Source organism: Anomalospiza imberbis, chromosome 1, assembly GCF_031753505.1.
Source record: "Anomalospiza imberbis isolate Cuckoo-Finch-1a 21T00152 chromosome 1, ASM3175350v1, whole genome shotgun sequence".
Lineage (NCBI taxonomy): Eukaryota > Metazoa > Chordata > Aves > Passeriformes > Viduidae > Anomalospiza > Anomalospiza imberbis.
Window position 1 is genome coordinate 149,819,800 of NC_089681.1, and position 19,274 is coordinate 149,839,073.

The 19,274-nt window shown below is 42.9% G+C and overlaps 1 protein-coding gene across 1 annotated transcript in view; it reads right to left on the reverse strand.

Annotated features, from left to right (window-relative positions):
- OBSCN (obscurin, cytoskeletal calmodulin and titin-interacting RhoGEF) overlaps positions 1-19,274 on the reverse strand; it is a 145,247-nt gene that overhangs the window by 63,820 nt on the left and 62,153 nt on the right. Inside the window, 15 exon segments of the mRNA XM_068176205.1 lie at positions 1,013-1,276; positions 2,271-2,534; positions 2,965-3,228; positions 3,530-3,793; positions 4,557-4,820; positions 7,823-8,086; positions 8,953-9,219; positions 10,093-10,356; positions 11,626-11,892; positions 12,943-13,209; positions 14,139-14,402; positions 14,760-15,026; positions 15,545-15,808; positions 16,417-16,683; positions 17,591-17,857. Coding sequence (XP_068032306.1) covers positions 1,013-1,276; positions 2,271-2,534; positions 2,965-3,228; positions 3,530-3,793; positions 4,557-4,820; positions 7,823-8,086; positions 8,953-9,219; positions 10,093-10,356; positions 11,626-11,892; positions 12,943-13,209; positions 14,139-14,402; positions 14,760-15,026; positions 15,545-15,808; positions 16,417-16,683; positions 17,591-17,857 — 3,978 coding nt within the window.

A 19,274-nucleotide genomic window follows, 5' to 3' on the forward strand; every position in this document is an offset into this window, starting at 1 on the left:
TGCTGTGCTCTGCCTGTTGACAGCTCCTTACTCATCCTCACTCCTTCTTCCTTGAGATATCCTTGGAGAGGAGCATCTGGGACTCACAGATCCTTCTTGACCCCAAAGCAAATCTCCAGCTGCTGATTTCCAGCCTGGGTTCTTGTCTTAGAACACATTTTTCCAATTTAACATAATTCTTGTACCCATTCCAACTTGCATCCTTGAAATAAATGTGGTGACCTTCACATATGTCCCTCTATTAACCAGGTGGGATAATGGGATATTTCATCTGTTTAACAAGGTTGGATATCTCAGATCCCCAAATTAGCGTCCGGTATTAGAGACTTAGTTAAAATATCCAGGCTAGAAAACAGGCTTAGCCCTGATTTGGCACATTTCCCATTCCAGCAGTGTTAAACTGAAACACCAGATTTGTTTCTCCAGCAAATTGTTCTTCCAACAGACGAAGACCAGAAAGAAGTCACAGAAAGAATTTATTCTTTCCTTAGAAAAAATAGTCTCCTAATGGAAATCTGTCTTTGGGCATCAGGACAGAGATTATGGGCACAAAACCCCAAATGGGCATAACTTAGTGCAGAGGAAATTATAACTGACAGAGCAGAGCCTAATTCTGGATACTCCTTATTCCCTCTATTAAAATGGTTGGTATTGAGAATTCCAGACAGGAATGGCAAAGAATAAACAGATTTGTGGTTTAGAGAGTAAATGCATGAAAGGAAAGACCAAAGAACAATGGGGTTACATGGTAGGAAAGGAATGGCAGAAGGGAAAGAAGGAAGGAGAGCAGGCTTGTGTTTAAGGAAAGGAAAAGGCAAAAGGATGGCACAGAGAAATGCAGACAGGTATTTTCCAGTTTCCACAGCCTGCAGGTGAGGAGGGGCAGGGAACATTTTCAACTTAATGGAAGTTCAGTTAATAAGGATGAAGAGACAGATGTGGAAAATTGAACAGCTCAGAGTAGAGGACAGAGGTTTCCAGTCAGGAAAGAGAAGGTCAGGGATGGCTTTACCCTGTACTGTCAAGACAGCTGTAGTCTGGTGCTCTCCACACACACAGCTGTAGGCTCCTGCATCCTCCTCAGCTATTTCATGGATCACCAGCTCTGCCTTGAGCCCTTCCTGCCTCATTTTGTATTTCCCACTTGGTTTGAGGATCTTCTGGTCCTTCCGCCACTCCACTGGAGCAGCCTTGGAGAGCTCACAGAGCAGGGAGACTTCTCCACCTTCTTCTGTTTCCTTGTCCTTCAGCTCCTCCTTAAAGAGTGGTGGCAGAGCTGGAGGATGCAACATGGACAAAGGGACAGCAGAAAACCAGAATTAAAACCCTTGTTCCTATTTTGAGATTATTTCCCCTCTTGCCTTTTTTTCAGCCTATTATAAATATTCAAAGCCATAACCAAGTTCAGAAACTGGAAGTGTCTTTCTTTGAGCGTAATGTGGTTTCAGTCACCCTAAGAGATCAGTTCCCCGGGTTTTTGTTGTTATTTATAGTGACAGAGCAAAACAGAAAGACCCAGGCCTCAGATCAACAGCACTCACAAATAATGCTGCTGGATACAGAACTGTTTTACCCACAAAAATGTCATTTTTTGGAGGCTGCAGTTGTTAGTTTCTGGTTTGTTTTTATTAACTGTCACAGCCCCATCTACATGAAAGCAGACAGATATCCAAATAAAACAACTCCTAGTTTTAAACTGAAGTTTGAATGGCCATTACATCTAATAAGAATTTTAGATTCTTATTACTCCTCATTTTGGGAGCCACAACTCAAAGACAAAACAACCTATGGGAATTAAACTCTGGAATGATAACATTTATCTCACTCTGCATGTCTGACTTCTTTAAAGAATCTGAAACTTTAAAAAAAAACATGGCCAGAGAATTTCCTCCTCTTTCTGCTGCCCCAACCCTCACTTCTCCTTCTCCAGCTCCTGGAGAAGAGGCGCCTCACAGCCCATAGCTGGATGTTTTGGAGAAACTCTGGAGGACTGAAGTGAACTACGGATTCGGAGCTGGAAAATGCAAATATCCAAGAAGAGGAGACTTGCACAAAAGGAAACGTCTCATTTTCTCATTTTAAAGGACAGATTAATAACAGCCAAAAAATTCACCATGAGCAACTCTTTCTCAGGAAGAAATGAGTTATAAATAGAATGAAGGAAGAGGAAGGGATAAAAACAAACTACTGACCCAGGGAAGAAACTACTACATTTCAGAATTATGTCTATCTCAAGAGATATTCATCAATTTTAATAAGTTCTTTTTTACCATGAACTGTTAAGGTTGCTGTTGTCTTCTGGTCACCACACACACAGGTGTAATCTCCAGCATCTTCTACTTCTAGGTCACAAATGACCAGCTCTGCAGTGGTGCCAGACTGTCTCATTTGATATTTGTCACTTGTTTTGAGCACTTTGGACCCTATTTTCCACTGCACAGGAGCTCCTTTGGTTAATTCACATCTCAGAGTGACTGGTGCTCCTTCTTTGGCTTCTTCATCCTTCAGCTCCTCCTTGAAAAGCACTGGCAGGGCTGGGAAAGGAAAGCCAGTAGAAAGTGCATTTAAACTAAGTGCTCAGCATTGTGAATTCTCATCTGAAGTTCAAATCTGGCCAAATCAGGGGGTTGAGGTTATCACTATGAAGATGTGGAAAACTGAATCCAGCAGTAAGGCAAGAAGTGCTGAGATGACAGGCCAAAGTACAAGATTTAAGGCAGAATTGAAAGGATTTATCTCAGGACAGAACATCTCAGCTGGTCTAACATTTCCGGGGTGCAATTCCCTTAAACCTATAGCACAGCAGTGTGTCTGCAGGGAGAGACAGTCCTGAGCTCAGCTCCCTTTTCAGCAACGCCAGACAAAAAATAAACACCTGAACAAGACCTGGACACAGGTTAACAACAGGTGGACACTTCATGGGGGTTTCAGAGAAGCAGAAAATGGACAATCGTCTGCATTTACCCTTCACTGTCAGAGAGGCTGTGCTGTGCTGCTCCCCACACACACAGGTGTAATCTCCTGCATCCTGCAGCTCTAGGTCATGGATTTCCAGCTCTGCCAGGGCACCCTCCTGCCTCATGACATACTTTTCACTTGCCCTGAGTATTTTGCTCCCTTTCTTCCACGCCACAGCTGCAGCCTTGCTCAGCTCACAGCGTAGAGTGGCTGTTTGACTTTCTGTGGCTTGCAGGTCCTTCAGGTCTTCTTTGAAAAGGGCTGGCAGGGCTGAAGGTCACAAAATGCACAGAGGACATTAAAAATGACATGTGGCACACAGGTCACAGGAGGGGCAGGGTGGTACAGAAGCAGAGACCACTTTAGGGTGGAAACAAGGTGTTTTTCTCATAATTCCGGGACATTGGACAAACCAAAAGACAGAAAGAGAAAAGCAGCCTGGATACAAGCAGATCTTACAGAGAATTTACACATTTAAATAAACAATTCAGCCACAGGTGAACACACAACCAATATCAAGGAGCTGGCATAGAAATCCACAATAATGCAGATACATATGTATTATTTTTACCATGCACTATCAAGGCCGCTGTTGTCTCCTGCTCTCCACACACACACGTGTACTCTCCAGCATCTTTCAATTCCACATCCTGGATAAGCAGCTTCCTGACCGTGCCCTCCTGCCTCATTTTGTACTTGTCACTGGCTTTGAGCAAAGTGCTGCCCTTCCTCCACTCCACGGGGGCAGCTTTGGTCAGCTCACACCTCAGAGTGGCCGTTTGACCCTCGGTCACCTCCTCGTCCTTCAGGCTCTCCTGGATGCCTGCAGGCAGCACTGAGGATGCAATGGGAACAGGGTTAAAGGGAGCAGCAAACACAGCCTGCAGGTGAGGGCATGGGTGTGATGCCTCAGGTTTGAGCTTTTATATTTTTCAGATTCTGTGCTGTGCTAGTGTGCAGTTCTGAGCTTCATATCAGGGGATGGTGAACTCTCTGCACAGAGCAGGGAGACAAAACAATTCCCTCTCCAGCCGGGGACCAAGGACAAATGATCCAAATCTCAGGCCCAAGAGCACAAACAACGTGGGCTGAAGAGAGAAAAACAAGCAGGATGGGACTGCATGGGCTAAAGCTGGAATGGGACAATGAACTCCAATGTGCAAATGGAGCAGAACTGATCACAGTGAGAGCCCCCGGGAGCGGTCGTGCATTTTGGGACCATTTTGGTTCATCTTGGGTGCAGCCCTGGCTGAGCTCATGTGCTGCCCAAGGTGGATCTGTTGAGGCCTTTTAATAAATCCTTACTTCATTCTTTAACTCTGTCTGGCCTCTGTTCTAGGTCAGATTAAAAAAGGCATCAGGTGGGGAAGTGTCTTCAGGCTTGACCTCACATCTGCTTCAGGAATTAGGTCCTAAAACCACTTTGTACACAGAACTGGGGAAAAGTTTTACCCTAAATCACAAAATTCACCCTCGTGGTCATGCCATGCAAGGTCAGACTCAGAGGAACTGTGCACAGATAACAATGATCACGGTGATAAAAATAATTCAAACCATAATCTCAACAATGATGGCAATCAGATGGAGCTGGTCATTACCATGTACTGCTAAGGAAGCTGTGGACTGCTCCTCCCCACACACACAGGTGTAATCCCCAGCATCACTCTGGGTCAGACTGTGGATCACCAGCTCTGCAGTGACATCCTTCTGCCTCATTCTGTATTTCTCGCTAGGTTTGAGGGCTGTGTGTCCCTTTTTCCACTCCACTGGGGCAGGTTTCGTCAGCTCACAGTGCAGAGTGACTGCTTCACCCTCCTTGGCCTCCTCATCTCTTAACTCTTCTTTGAACAGAGCAGGAAGGGCTGAGAAACAGAGCAGCAAAGGTTTTCATGACAAGCAGCTCTTGACCACCAAAATAAACAATGCTGACCAATATCTATCCCTGCCTTTTGCTGACATGAAGATCATCTCACAGAAGGAAAATGCTGATTTGTATTATTGACAAAAGTGGTCTCATCATTTCTTTCAGCAAATATTAAATGAATTTGCTGATTGGTTTAGAGATGTATAGAAAATAAACAGCAGAGATAGGGAAATTTCATGTATGGTCAAAACTGCAACTTTCTCAATATAATCCAGCCTAGAAAATTAATACATCGGGTTACACCATGATCAGGAAAAAGCTAAAGGAAAAAAACATAACCTTTTCATTTACATTTTAAGGATGCCTTCAGACCTAGCCCAGAGTTAGGATAAGACTGAAGAGTAGAATCAGAAAGAGATCCTGAAGATGCTTTGGTAGGAATAAAAAGGAAAGAAGAGGATGATGTAGCCACTGCAGAAATCTGCCATAATTCCCTCACCCCAGGAAGTTCAGGTGCTTCCTGACACCTCATTCCTTTGGGAACAACGAACAGAATTATTCAGAGTGTGAGACTGGATGGAAACGTGGCAATATGTGGAAGCAATAGGATGGGATGACAGCCACTAGGTCTTTGGAATGGGGTGGGAATGACATTTGGATTTAAAATAGCTGAGAAAGAACTTTAGAGGGTGGTCTCCAATTCCTGACCCTGACCAGCAAGAAAGAAATAATTGAGAATAAGGATGTGGAGGATAACTGTGCAGACATTAATGTAAATAGATTAGAAGGAAGGAAAACAACAGGGGAGATGTTGGTCTGCCTCTCTTTCAGGAATGTGAATTGATGATGAGTGGACATGGGGAAAGCTGAAGTGTTTAATACTTTTTTCTTCATTATTACTAAATGTTAGTTTTAATTAAGGAAATAATAGAAATTCTGGCTTGGAAAAGAAAAACATAAAAGTATTAGAGAGTATATAAATAAATATATTCTCAAAGCAGCTTGGTGTGATGGAATTTGTCCTGGAATACTTAAGGTGCAGGTGCAACCAATTTCAGACACTGACAGTGCCATTGAAGAAATCAGAGAGTGGCTGATGTTCCTCACGTATGGAAAAACCCAGAAACTAAGAGATGAAAAATGTATCTCAGATTGAAATATACACATTTAGTTCTTGCTGTGTAAACTGAGATTCTAAAATCCCAGAGAGTAAAGAAAGGAAAATCACTTGTGTAAAGCCAGTAGGGCCAATAGAGCTCCAAATGAAAATGTCTGCTTTAAAATGAGCTGGAGGTCTCCCTGATTCCCCTGGTCTGAGTTTGATGGATCTCTATTGGCAAAAAATGGGAATATGGGGATACTCTTCAGTCTTGAAGCTGAATCCATTCATAATGCTTGTCATAGGAAAATAGAGAGAGAGAAAGAGAGATCAGAGAGAGGATCCAAGGAATTATGGCCATCTCAGTTTAATTCTTTGAAAAACTCAGATTTGCCAAGAGCTGTTCTCTTCATGAAGGAGTGGAGCAGGGTAATTTTTTTCTGGGTATAGATTAAGCTTCCCTGAAAGAAGGACACATTATATGTTCTATATCATTATTGTTTCAGTAAAGTTTTAACTTTTATATAGGTGGAATTACAGAAGGGAAGTGCTACTAATCTGAAAACCACAGTTACACGATATTGAACTGGGGTTTACACTCACAATGAAGGAATGAATCAAGCAGAGTTTCTCACTAGTCTGAGTTCAGGATTATTCAACATTTTCTGTAGTAACTTGGACAATGAAATGCCAAGTTTCATTAATTTTGAAGATGATCTCAAGGTGGGAAGGGAGAAAGGGTAAAACCACTTCTTTAAATTGGATTAAGATATAGAAGATTTGTATGAAGTAGTGGTGATAAAATAGCTTCAATTCACAGTGGCTTCAATTCAGCAAGGGCAGATGGAAAATATTTAGGAACAGTCAGTAACACGAATCCAAGAAGAAGCACTGAGGGATTTGGGGCTACAACACTTTATGGAGAAAATTCAAGTCAAAAAGTTCAAGCCTGATGCAAATAAATCCTCATAATTGAGATGCGCAACTTGGAGTGTCACATTACTTCTTGGTTTACATTTTATACAAATATTTCTCTGCTTCTATAAGAAGTAATTACTTAAGCCAGTTCAAGAAATACTTTTGTTGATATAGAGAAGAACTTTCTGGCTGTAATGATGGTGACTTGGGGCTCAAGGATGGACTGACCTGTATAAGTTCATTCCAATTCTATTTCTCATGGTTAAACTGGAAGTGCAAGACTTGTTGTATTGGCAAATGCAAAGATGGGCAGAAAACCAAAGAAATCAGCTCCCTGAATTTAGACTTGCTGGATTTCCAGGTCAGAAAGAGGCTGAAACTACTTCTGACTGTCCTGTGTTAATAGTGAAAATAAAGTTTCCCTCTCTTCCATGGGAAGTTTGCAGATTAATTTGGCTGAGGACTGTGAAATATTCTCCTACTCTAATGCTGAGTATTCTGGAGTACCTGAATAAAAATCAACATTATTCTTGGTCAGAGTTACAAAGAAAATTACACTGAACCAAGCTGTCTTTTCATTATGTAAAATTACTTGTCGAATCCTGATGCAACTTGAAATAAAATTGTTCTTTTAAAGAGCTATGAATGTTTCTGCTGCTCCATGTGTCTAGGTTCAAGTCAAAAGTGAGTAAAACAGAATTAAAAAAAAAGCAAATCTGTGACATCCTTCAGCCTTTACAAAGAAATACAGCCCTGCACCAACAAGAGCAAGGAGGATAAACAGGGGAAAATGTAGTAAAATCAATGGAGCTACAATAGTGGTTAGAATTAGACAAAAACCACAATAAAAATAAGAAAGTCTGTTACAAACAGAATTAATGATGACAAGATTAGAGAAAGAACTCTTGGTGTGTGAGTACTGAGGCTGGCAGAGGAGGAGGGACAAACACCACCCAAAAATGCCCCATTTCTGTGCTCTTTACCGTGCACTGTCAGTGCTGCTGTTGTCTTCTCCTCTCCACACACACAGGTGTATTCCCCAGCATCCCTGACCTCCAGGGCATGGATCAGCAGCTGGGCTCTGCTGCCCTCTTGCCTCATTGTGTATTTTTCACTGGCTTTGAGCACTTTGTGTTTCTTTCTCCACTCCACGGAGGCAGCCCTGGACAGCTCGCACTGCAGTGTGGCTGTTGCACCTTCTGTGGCTTCTTCATCCCTCATCTCCTCCTGGAAGTGCACAGGCAGGGCTGGGGGGGTCAAAAGAAGCAGAATGTGGGACCATGGCAGCAGCTCAAGTAACCATTTCATGTGGTCTGACAACCATAAGTCATAAGCAAAGCTTTTCCTAATCCAATCCTTCAGGACTGATGGTCACTCTGAGAACCATAAGAGACTGGCTTTGGAAAGCTGGAAAACACCTCATTCATAAGTCAGAGAGGGCTTTTTATGTTGAAGTCCATGGTGTGAAGTGAAGAACCACAGTAGCCTCAATTCAAACCTGCTTGACTGAGACCTACCTTGGATATTGCCTGCTAGAATGGAAAATAAAGCCTAACCAAAGCTTCTACATTCTATGGAAACACAAATTGTTACTAAAAAGTTCATAAATTAACCTATATCAGAGGTATTGGTTTCACTTTTCCATGAGGGACCTTTCAAAGGTCCTTTCCAAACCAAATTATTCTTTAGTTTCACCTCATACAGTGGTCTAGCAGTGCTTGATCATCAAATTATACTGAAACATTGATAACTGTCTCAAAAACACCCCATCAAAAAATCTTCTCAAATTTATGATTGTAACATCTTTACAACCAACATCACAATAACATGATTTTCCATTTCTCAGCACCTACTGCTGAACATAAGGATCAAAAAAATGAGTTAGCACCAGGATGAATATCTGCAATTTTTGCCATGAATGTCCAACCTATGCCTGACCAAAACATCCAGGAATTTATTCCCAAGCTATGCAGAAACAGAGCTGCACTTTCAAAGCTGACACTCCTACGCTCTTAAAAAAAAAAAAAAACCAAAAAAACAAAACAAAAAAAAAAAACCTGTTTGAAAGCCATCTCTAACTTATTAGCCATTTCCTTTTTTATTTTATTTTTACCATTCACTTTGAGTGCAGCCGTGGTTTCCTGCTCTCCACATGAGCACGTGTAATCTCCAGCATCTGCCAGGACCAAATCATGGATCACCAGCTCGGCCACCGTGCCCTGGCAGCTCATGGTGAACTTGTCACTTGTCCCCAGGGTTTTGTCTCCTTTCCTCCACACCACGGCAGCTCCAGCTTTGCTCAGCTCACAGCAGAAAGTGGCCGTGCCATTTTCTGTGCCTTCCACGTTCTTCAGCTCTTTCTTAAAGTGAGGAGGGAGGGCTGAAGATCACAGGTGAAAGAGAGCACTTTAAAATTGAGCAAACACTGTGCCTTGACTGCTCCACTGAATTAAAACACTGTAAAATGTTTTAGAATGCACAGAACCTGAGAGCAAAGGATGATTTCAGGGGCATCCCTGACTTGTGCCTTGCAAGACACCACATTCATAGAATTCACAAAACTCAGCATCTCACAAGGACTTGGAAATCAGTGTTGATTTATAACAACTCTGAGAACTATAAAAGAGTGAGTTTGGACAGCTGAAAAACACCTTATTCATAAATCAGAGAGTTTTTTTTTAATAATATTGGACACGGCATAACATGGAGAGCCACACCAGTCTCAATCCCTGAGCTCTCACTGATTTGGAAATCTATAAAACTAAAATATCAGTACTGGGAGGTATGTTTAAAAAGCATTTTAAGATATAGCAACAGAAAGGTGATCCCAAGATTTCAAGGAGCTATGCACAGCTCTTTCTCAAAACCAGATTAAGAATTAAAATGATCACCATGTGGTTTAAAATTAAAATTCCATCACTTTTCAATTTCATCCAAGAAAATCAAGTGAAATCTCAGTGATATACCTAAGGAAATTAATGAGTGAAAATAGTCCAAAATGCTATTTCTGACTTCATCAAGCTTTTCATTATCCACTTCCAGCTTCCACCAACAGGAAAGAACAGGGACTGAAATGAATCTGTGATGCTGTTTATCAGTCCCAAAGGAAGGGCTTTCAGTGGAAGATATTCCCAGTGGTTGGAACAGCTGCCACAACATCTTAAAATAACAGAAGGGATCAAGAGCAGATTGTGATCCCAGGGAGGATCACACATGACAATGCAGAAAATTCCTATTAACCCAGATATTTTACCATGCACTGTCAGGGAAGCTGTGCTTGTCTTGTCTCCACACACACAGGTGTAATCTCCTGCATCTCCTTCCTCCAGGCTGTGGATTGTCAGCTCAGCAGTGGTGTCCTTCAGCCTCATTTTGTATTTTTCACTAGGTCTGAGCACCTCCTGCCCCCTCCTCCACTCCACCGGGGCGGGTTTGCTCAGCTCACACTGCAGAACAGCCGTCCTGTTTTCTGTGCCTTCCACATTGACAAGATCTCTTTTGAACAGTGCAGGCAGAGCTATGGGGTGCAACATAAACAGAGAGGACAGCAAAACCATTAACTAGACCTTGGGGAACTCAGGGCTGGGGCCTGTGGCCAGTCCTTCACCATTACAGGAAAACAAATCAGTCTGGAAAGCCGCCTCTAACAGAAAACTACTGCAGGATCCCACTGGGATAATTTCCACCATGACCTGCTTCTAACATTAACTTGTTCATATTCACCACTTCACAGCTGATTCCAATACTCCTCTCTACCTATTTCTCTCTGAAATAATCTATCTTGATTAATGACCTGAATTTAGATTAAAAGTCATCAGCCAGAGTGACAGCACTGCTGGAGATCCCTGCCTTTCCTAATATCATAATTTATATTTCTGGTTCAGGAAAAAAGCCCAGTAATATAGCTTCAGGTGCACCTTTAACCCAAGATTTCCAAGAACATAATGACACTAATATCAGGATTACAGGGGTTTTAGCATCATTCAACAAGTTGTCTTATGATGTGCCACTAAAATAAAATGGAAGTGACTTGCATAGGGATGAAAATGGTAGGTCAGAAGAGGGGAGGGACATAATTCCTCCAGCTGGGAGAAAGAAGATGAAGCAAAAGTACGCAGAAAATCTGTGAGAATAGTTTTGCCTCTTCAATTTCCCCTTGCCCTCGGCAGCTTTTTATCCATAAGAGATCTCTTAAATAAAAGCTGTTCTTCCATCTATGGGAGCTGTGCATGAACTGCTCCTTCTGGAGGGGCAAGCAGAGCTCATCACCATTCACTGTGGCAGAGCCAGGAACAAAATTTCCCCCATTATTCCCTAAGTCAGGACCTGCAGAATAATGCTGAAGGGTGGGGATTTATAGAAGTACCATTTTCTCAGCAGAATATACCACAATCCTGCAGAAGAGGAGGGTGGTCACTCACTCCTGAATGGAAAAACCTCTCACTGACTGAGCTCAGCAGATTTAAAGAACTTTCCTTCAGGTTAAGCATGAAAATTCACTGATGTCAGGGAGACACAATGAGAAGCCCCCTGAGAACAATCTTCTGCTGGAGGTCTGCTCACTCTTGCTCCCTGAGATGAGAAATTCTCAAATTCTCACAGCTTTTCTTTACTCTGATACAAAGCCATCAGTTTCAAACTGACAGACAGTGGGGAGATGGGATGAAACAGCACCAGCAAACCAGGAAAATGCTGCAGAATCAAAACACCAAAGCAAGTGGGAGGGAGAGAGAGATAAGGGATATCCTTGAGGTACTGCTATCCCAATGGAGAACGGCTTTTTTACCGTGGACTGTCAAGACAGCCGAGGTCTTCTGATCTCCACACACACAGGTGTATTCTCCTGTATCTTCCACCTCCAGATCTCGGATCAGCAGCTCTGCAGCTGTATCTTCCTGTCTCATCCTGTACTTTTCACTTGGCTTGAGTGCCTTGTCCCCTTTTTTCCACTCCACCCGAACGCCCACCTTGCTCAGCTCGCAGTGCAGAGTGGCTGTTGCACCGTCTGTGGCTTCCCTGTTCTTCAACCCTTCCTTGAAAAATGCAGGCAAAGCTGAAGGACAGCAATATCAGCAGTGAGATGTAGCACTCCAAAGTGTTAAAATTATGTTTAAGTTTCCTTTTCCCTCTGATTTATCAACACAAGAATAGAGATTCTCATGGGTCTCCATGAATCAGCGTTGGGAAAGAAATGTCATCACCAGGAGAGGATTTAATGATTGCAGTAATCCATTGAGGTATTTCACATGTACTTAGAGTCACAAATCAATACAAATAGAGGTCAAAACACCATTTTTTTCCCCTGTGAAATTTCAATCAAAAAGAACAAACACCAATTTGAAATTTCTGGAAAGAAAATGGTTTTCTTTTATGACATTTTAAACCACAGCGGGAGGATGTTTGCTGTTTCCACATACTTAAGCAGACAAAGAGACATTTTACATTTTAAAAAAATGAAACACTGGAGTTTCATTTTAAATGTCAGTTTGAAATGAAATTGTTCATTTCAATACATGGTGGGAAAACAAGCATTTTCACCTGAACTGACATACCCTTTCAAAGATGTCAGGTTCAGTAAAAATCAAAGTTCTCCCTTAGAATGATTGTCCTTTAGAAGTTCTGGGCTTGTTTTACACAGAACACCAACTGAATTCCATGACAACTGGGCTGTAAGCGTAAAAGCACTTTGTTGTCTCAGGAATGGAGTACGAGCATAAGATTCCATGGAATAACCTAACTTTTTGGAATTTTACGAAACCTTAAAATCTCTAAGACATAATCCCTTTGGAGCAACCCATTTTTGTCTTGAGCATAATGGGGAGTTTAATAAAGGACCTCTCAAGGGAAAAGCAAAATGGAGGCCCCTAATTAAAAGAGTGGCAGCAACCCTGGTTGCCCTGCTCTGAGCTTGGACACCGATATCCCTCTTGTGCCACAAATTCCAGCTGCACAGATGCCAATGGATGCATTTCACTGGCATCCGTGAGCTGTGGATTAAGGTCTGGCTGAAGAAGGAGATGGGAGTGTCACCCGGGGTCTGCCCAAAGGAACAGAGAAATCAGGGTAGTTACTTTCAAGATGTGCCTTGTTTTGTTTGTTTTACCATGAACTGTTAAAACTGCCATGGTCTGCTGGTCTCCACACACACAGGAATAATTCCCAGCATCCGCCGTGTCTAGATTTTGGATTATAAGCTCAGCCACGACACCTTCCCGTTTCATTTTGTATTTGTCACTTGGCTTGAGGGTCTTGAAGCCCTTCTTCCACTCCACGTTAGCAGCAGCCTTGTTCAGCTCACAGCTCAGGGAGACACTTTTACCCTCGGTGGCTTCTTTGTCCGTGAGTCCCTTGGTGAAAAGAGCGGGCAGGACTGCAGAGCAAACACGGACATGGCATCAGCCTGAATCCATGACTTAATCCCTCTCTTATCTCCCTGGAGCCACAAGACCTTCTTGTTCTCCTCCAGGATCTAGCTCCTCCACAATTTTTCTCCAGCCTCTAACCCTTCAAAAGGGTTAACCCTTCAAAAGATAATTCAGTCTAATTTTTTTTTTCTGTCCTCACGCTTTAAAACTTCCTTTAAATTCAAGTCTATCTGCAAATTACTTGACAAGCCAACTACCCTTTACTTCATACAGCATAAAATCAAAGACATAAAATTACAGGCTGTATTTCAATATGAGACCCAGAGCATTTTGCTTCCCTTGAGAAAAGCAGGAGTTCTACAGAAAGGCCTGATTCATGGCACCATCTGAATCTTTATAAACAAGAGTCCCTTAAAGCAGAGCAGTTGCAAACATGCTGTCAGATTTTTGCAGAAATAAAATATTTGCTTGTATTAAGCCAAAGTTGCTAAAAAGAGCTGGGAATAGCAGGAGCATTAAAAGCCTATTTTTTATTAAGATTGTCCTTGTGTAGCACCATACATTGATGAAAACTTGTTCCTCTTAGGAGCAACAAGTGCCATGGTCTAAGTCATGAAAAATTAATATTATTCCCACTTTTAGGTCAGTTCCTATGGGAAAACTTCTAAACAAGAAGCTATTCTGGACTAGGGAGCTTGTGATGACTTGGGAACCTGTTCTCCACTTGTTTTGACTAAAGCACCTTGGAAGCAGCACATCAAGAAGGTATCAGGTGAAAGGAGAAAAAGAGAGAAGGAAGAAAGGATAAGAAAATTAATCAGCAGAAAGGAGGAATGGAAGCACACAGGGATCAGAGGAAGCAGAAGTAAGAGAGGAAGAGATCTTGGAATTACACAGGTTGACTTGGAACATGCGCTGAGAATTTCTTTTTTACCATTTACTGCCAGAGCAGCTGTAGTCTGTCTGTCTCCACACACACAGCTGTATTTCCCAGCGTCTGCCAAATCCAAATCCTGGATTGTCAGCTCCACAAAGGGACCTTCCTGCTCTATTTTGTACTTTTCACTCGGCTTGAGCACCATATTCCCCTTTTTCCATTCAACTGGGGCTGATTTGCTCAGTTTGCAGTGCAAAGTGACTGCCTCCCCCTCTGTAGCTTCCTTGTTCATCAGCTCTTCTTGGAAGAGGATAGGCAAGGCTGAAGGATGCAACACCAACAGAGAAGGAATCAGCACCAGAATGAAATGAACTGGAGTTACTGGGCTGCAGTGTGTACACTCAATCAAAAATGCTCTGTTTCTAGGTGGGTACCATTGAAAAAGGGGGTAAAACCTCCTAGAGGAGAGAGAAATAAATTAAACAATATACAACATACAGGTGCTGTCTCAAGATAAAAAAAAAAAAAAGGCACAAGGGAATATTCACTAATAGGGCAACACTGGCACTACAGAGCCAAGAATATGAAAACCCTAAGAAATGACAATCTGGTCGACCAGGAATGCTGCCAAAACTGCTGCGTTTGGGGTTTAAAGAGAAACGTGGGTAGGAGGGTTACCATTCACTCTCAAAGCAGCTGTGCTCTCCTGCTCTCCACACACGCAGGTGTAGCTCCCAGCATCCGTCAGGTCTAGGTCTTGGATAACCAGCTCGACGAAGCGCCCTTCCCGCCGGGTTTTGTACTTCCCGTTTGGGATCAGCACCTTCCCGTCCTTCCTCCACTGCACGGAGCCGCCTGGCCGGCTCAGCTCGCACTGCAGCGTCGCCGTCCCGCTCTCCGTGGCCTCCTCGTTCCTCAGCTCTTGCTTGAAATGGACTGGCAGGGCTGAGGGATGCAGAATGAAAAGGGATTGCCAACCTAGACCCCGCTCAGAGGCCGAGTCGTGATTTGTCACACGTCTACCTAAGCCTTACTCCAACACCCTTATCCCTTAAGCACATCCTTTTTTCATGGATGGGAAAAGAAATTCTCTATTGAATTGTTCTGTGGGAATCAACAAAACCATGATTTTGGCTGAGACCAAACTCATTCTCATCATTACAAATGATGAACCCTCTGAAACAGAAAATCCTAAGGAATCTTACGCTTCTGTGCTAATTCAGGAAAACACACATGCAGGGCAACATCCTTCACTCAAGGGAAGGTGAGAAGACAACACAACACACACACGTCCAGCATGGGGTATAATGAAATGGAGACAGGAGTGACACGAGCAAGTGGATGGAAAAAAGCAGTGGAAACAGGACATGAAGGAAGTTGTTGTGAGGGAATGTAGAGAGAGGAGGAGGAAAGAGGTGGACAAAACCATTCCAGCATTTCACAGGTTATTTCTGCCTTTTTACCATTCACTGACAAAGCTGCTGTGGTTTTTTGGTTCCCCACTAGACATGAATAGTCTCCAGCATCCTTTGGCTCCAGGTCGTGGATCAGCAGCTCAGCCACGGTGCCCTCCTGCCTCATCTTGTACTTGTTACTGGCCCGGAGAAGAGTTTGCCCCTTCCTCCACTCCACGGGGGCCTCTGTGCCCAGCTGGCACCTCAGGGTGGCTGTCCCACCTTCCACAGCTTCCACGGGCTTCAGCTTTTCCTTGAAGAGCACGGACACAGCTGAGGAGTGAAGCAGTCTCAGTTTACTTCATCGTCACCACCTGGTGACCTCGCACAGGACTTAAAGCCAACACAAATTCAAATTCTCTTGGCACACAAAGCAAAGAAGCTCTGACCTACCTGCACCTCCAGAAGACTGCTGATATTTACAGTAGCAACAAGAGTTTTGGACCAAATAAAGAAAGAACAATTACTTCCCAATAATTACATCACCAAAATAATTGCCCTTCTGCTGCCCAAAGTTATTGGTCACAGACATGTAGAAACTTGTTGAAAAAGTGGAGAGAAGAATGGAATATTCTTTAATAAAAGGCATAGCTGAGACCCTTCTTACCTCTTAGCTTAGAGCTTGGACAGTCACCTCTATCCAAAGCATAAGAGACATTTCACAGGGAAGAAAAGATATGACTTTATCAGGTACCTTTGATTGGTACATTTCAGCATGAAGTTATCATCCCAAAAAACAAAGAACATTACGGACCCAGCCAGAGCTGTCTTTTGTTTGTGCTGATCCTTGTTCTCCTGAACACTCTCTGAAAGTGCCCAGGGTTAGCAGGACCATGGCAAGAACAACAACAAATGGTCACAAGCAGGTGTCTCATTCCTACCATGGATTTTGACTCGGGCTGTGGTCTGCTGGTCTCCAGTGTCACAGGTGTATCTTCCCGCATCTTCTGGCTCTGCATTATGAATCACCAGCTCTGCCACTGTCCCCTTCTGCTTCATTTCATATTTGGCACTTGCCTGGAGCGTGGCTTCTCCCTTCTTCCACACCACAGTGGCATCAGCTTTTGTGAGTTCACAGCACAAGGAGACGGATTTCCCTTCTTCCACATCTGTGTTCTCCAGGGCTTGTTTGAAAAGCACAGGCACAGCTGGAACACAGAGCCAGGGGTTAGGACAGGCCCTCCTGATCAAATCCCCCCATGAGAGCTGTCACCTCTTAAATCCAGGCCTCTTCCAAATGAGCAGAGCAGCTCTAGGCCCTCCATTGGCTGTGTGGCACAAGGAGACTCTGCCTGGGAGCAGGAATAAATCTCTCCCTCTGATGTTACCATCTCGCTGTGGATTCCTAGAAATGTGGGGGCAAGTTTCTTTTATTTTTAAAAAGGACCTTTTCAGATTCCTCTGGGCACCATCACATAATGAATTCCCTGCTCCTGCAGGGCCCTGAAATAATATTAATATCCTATATTTCTCCTGCTTTCTGCTCCAGCACACACTACTACAGGCAGTGTATTTATTTAAGGGCAGTGGAGAGTGGAGATGGCACCTAAGAGTCTTTGAAAGGATGTTTTGGGGAGTCTGGAGTCTATTGATTACTTGACCACCTTCAATTTTCCAGGGATTGGATTTATCACATCCTTATGCTCCAGTACTACTGGTCTCCACCTCCAACTCCAGTTTTAATCACAGCCATGTAAAGCAGCTGATAGGGCAGGAACGACAGCTCAGAGAAAATTAATCCTCTGCACTTAATTTTCTTTTTTTTTTTCTTTTCCCCAGCGGACAGTTACAGGTTGAAAACCCCAGACACAGAATATGAGATCACATGAATGAAATACATCCAGGTGCCTACAAGGGTGAAATATTACCTTTAAATTTCACTTGTTAAAGACGGCACAAAAAAACATTAAGTGTTGTGTGATTTTTGTTTAATAGATCTAATGCAGTGCTATGTGATTTTTGTTTAATAGATCTAATGCAGTGCTATGTGATTTTTGTTTAATAGATCTAATTAAGCACTCGATTAAGTGTGGCAATGTCTCAAATTGTACCCACCATTCACTTTGACCCGAGCAGTGGTTTTCAGTTCCCCAGCACTGCAGGTGTAGTCCCCAGCATCTACAGATTTCACATCTCGAATTATGAGCTCTGCCACAGTCCCATGCTGCTTAAATTCATACTTCTCACTGGCACAGAGAACAGTGTCTCCCTTCATCCACTTCACCGGGGTACCAGGTTTGCTGAGCTCACAGGTCAGCCTGACCTGCTTTCCTTCTTTGGCTTCTTCGTTTTGGAGCTCTTGCTTGAAAAGAACTGGTGTTTCTGAAAAAAGGAGTGACACAAATGTTAAAAGAAACACGTGATGTTGGAAATTACTTTTCTCTTTTAGAATCAGACTTTGTTTTTGAGACAAAACCATAGGAATGAAAAAGCATTAGCAAAGAGTAAACAGATCCTGACATCTCACATCTGGCTGCCAGGACTTTACAGCAGCAAAAAAAACCAACCAACCAACCAAAAACAAAAAAAAAAAAAAAAACAAACAAAAAAAAAACCAAAACCAAAAAAAAAACCCACACCTGAGGCCAGATGCTTATTTTCTTTTTAACCACTGTCTGCACTACTGAAGATGCTGTTCTTACTGCTTTCATTATTAACATCAGTGGCAGATGCTGCACTGCAGTTAATGACATAAACTCTGCTGCTGATGGTTGCTCAGGGCTGGACCACCAGCACAAAAAACATAAAACTTCATTGAGGTCAACTCACACACAACACAGAGCACACAGAGGAATGGCAAAGCACTTTCTGTCATGACCAGCAGCATTGATTTCTCATCATAAAAAAAACCTACAGAGGATTTTTTTTCATCCAGCATGAACACAGACTTAAAACCAGCACAGAGCAAACACAGAGAGGGGAGCACAGCTGAACATGGCAGGGTCCTTGTGGAGATTCCCCTGCAGGCTCTGTCACAGCCAGGGGTTCAAGGCTTTAAGGTGAGCTAGTGCAGGGAAGGCACTTTTGGGGGAAAAATAAACTCAACTGAAATGCTCAGATAAGGAAAAAACAAAATTCTTCTTGAATTATGCTGTCTTAAGAATATGCAAGTCAGCTACTGACCTGCGATGCACGAAACCTATGGCTGTTAGAAATCTACTCCCTATTTTCCTGTTCCCATTTTACCTCCAGTTTGGGATCCTCAGTGTCATATGAGAATTGAATTTCTATTTTTACTGAAATTCTATTTTTGCATTCTGCTATTCTGATGTGACTATGACAGATAAAGGAAATTTTTCTAACAGTGAAATTCCTTGTAGACATCCTTATGACTTGATTCCTTGACCTGAATTTGTGGTTTAAATCCTACATCCATCCACAACCTTCTCTGTGAGGGGGGAATATGGGGGTGTTGTGGGAACATTACAAACATGGTTCTTTTCTAACAATTTCTCTAAAATTGTTCATTCAGGTCCCACTGGAGTCAACACAGATCTTTGTTTTGTGTGTAATGGATATTGGGAAAATATCCTTGTGCTACAGAGAGGCAGAAGATCGGGATCATTAACAACCAGCTCTTCTTCATTCCATCATCAAGGTCTTCTCTTTCAGCCTCAATTTGGCTCTTTGCGCTCGAGAAAAATCCTGTGAGCAGCTTGTCCTCCTGCTTGGTGCTCTGGGGTTCAGGCTGACCATTCCAGCAACCCAAATCCTTTTTTTGTTCATGCTGACTTCCCTA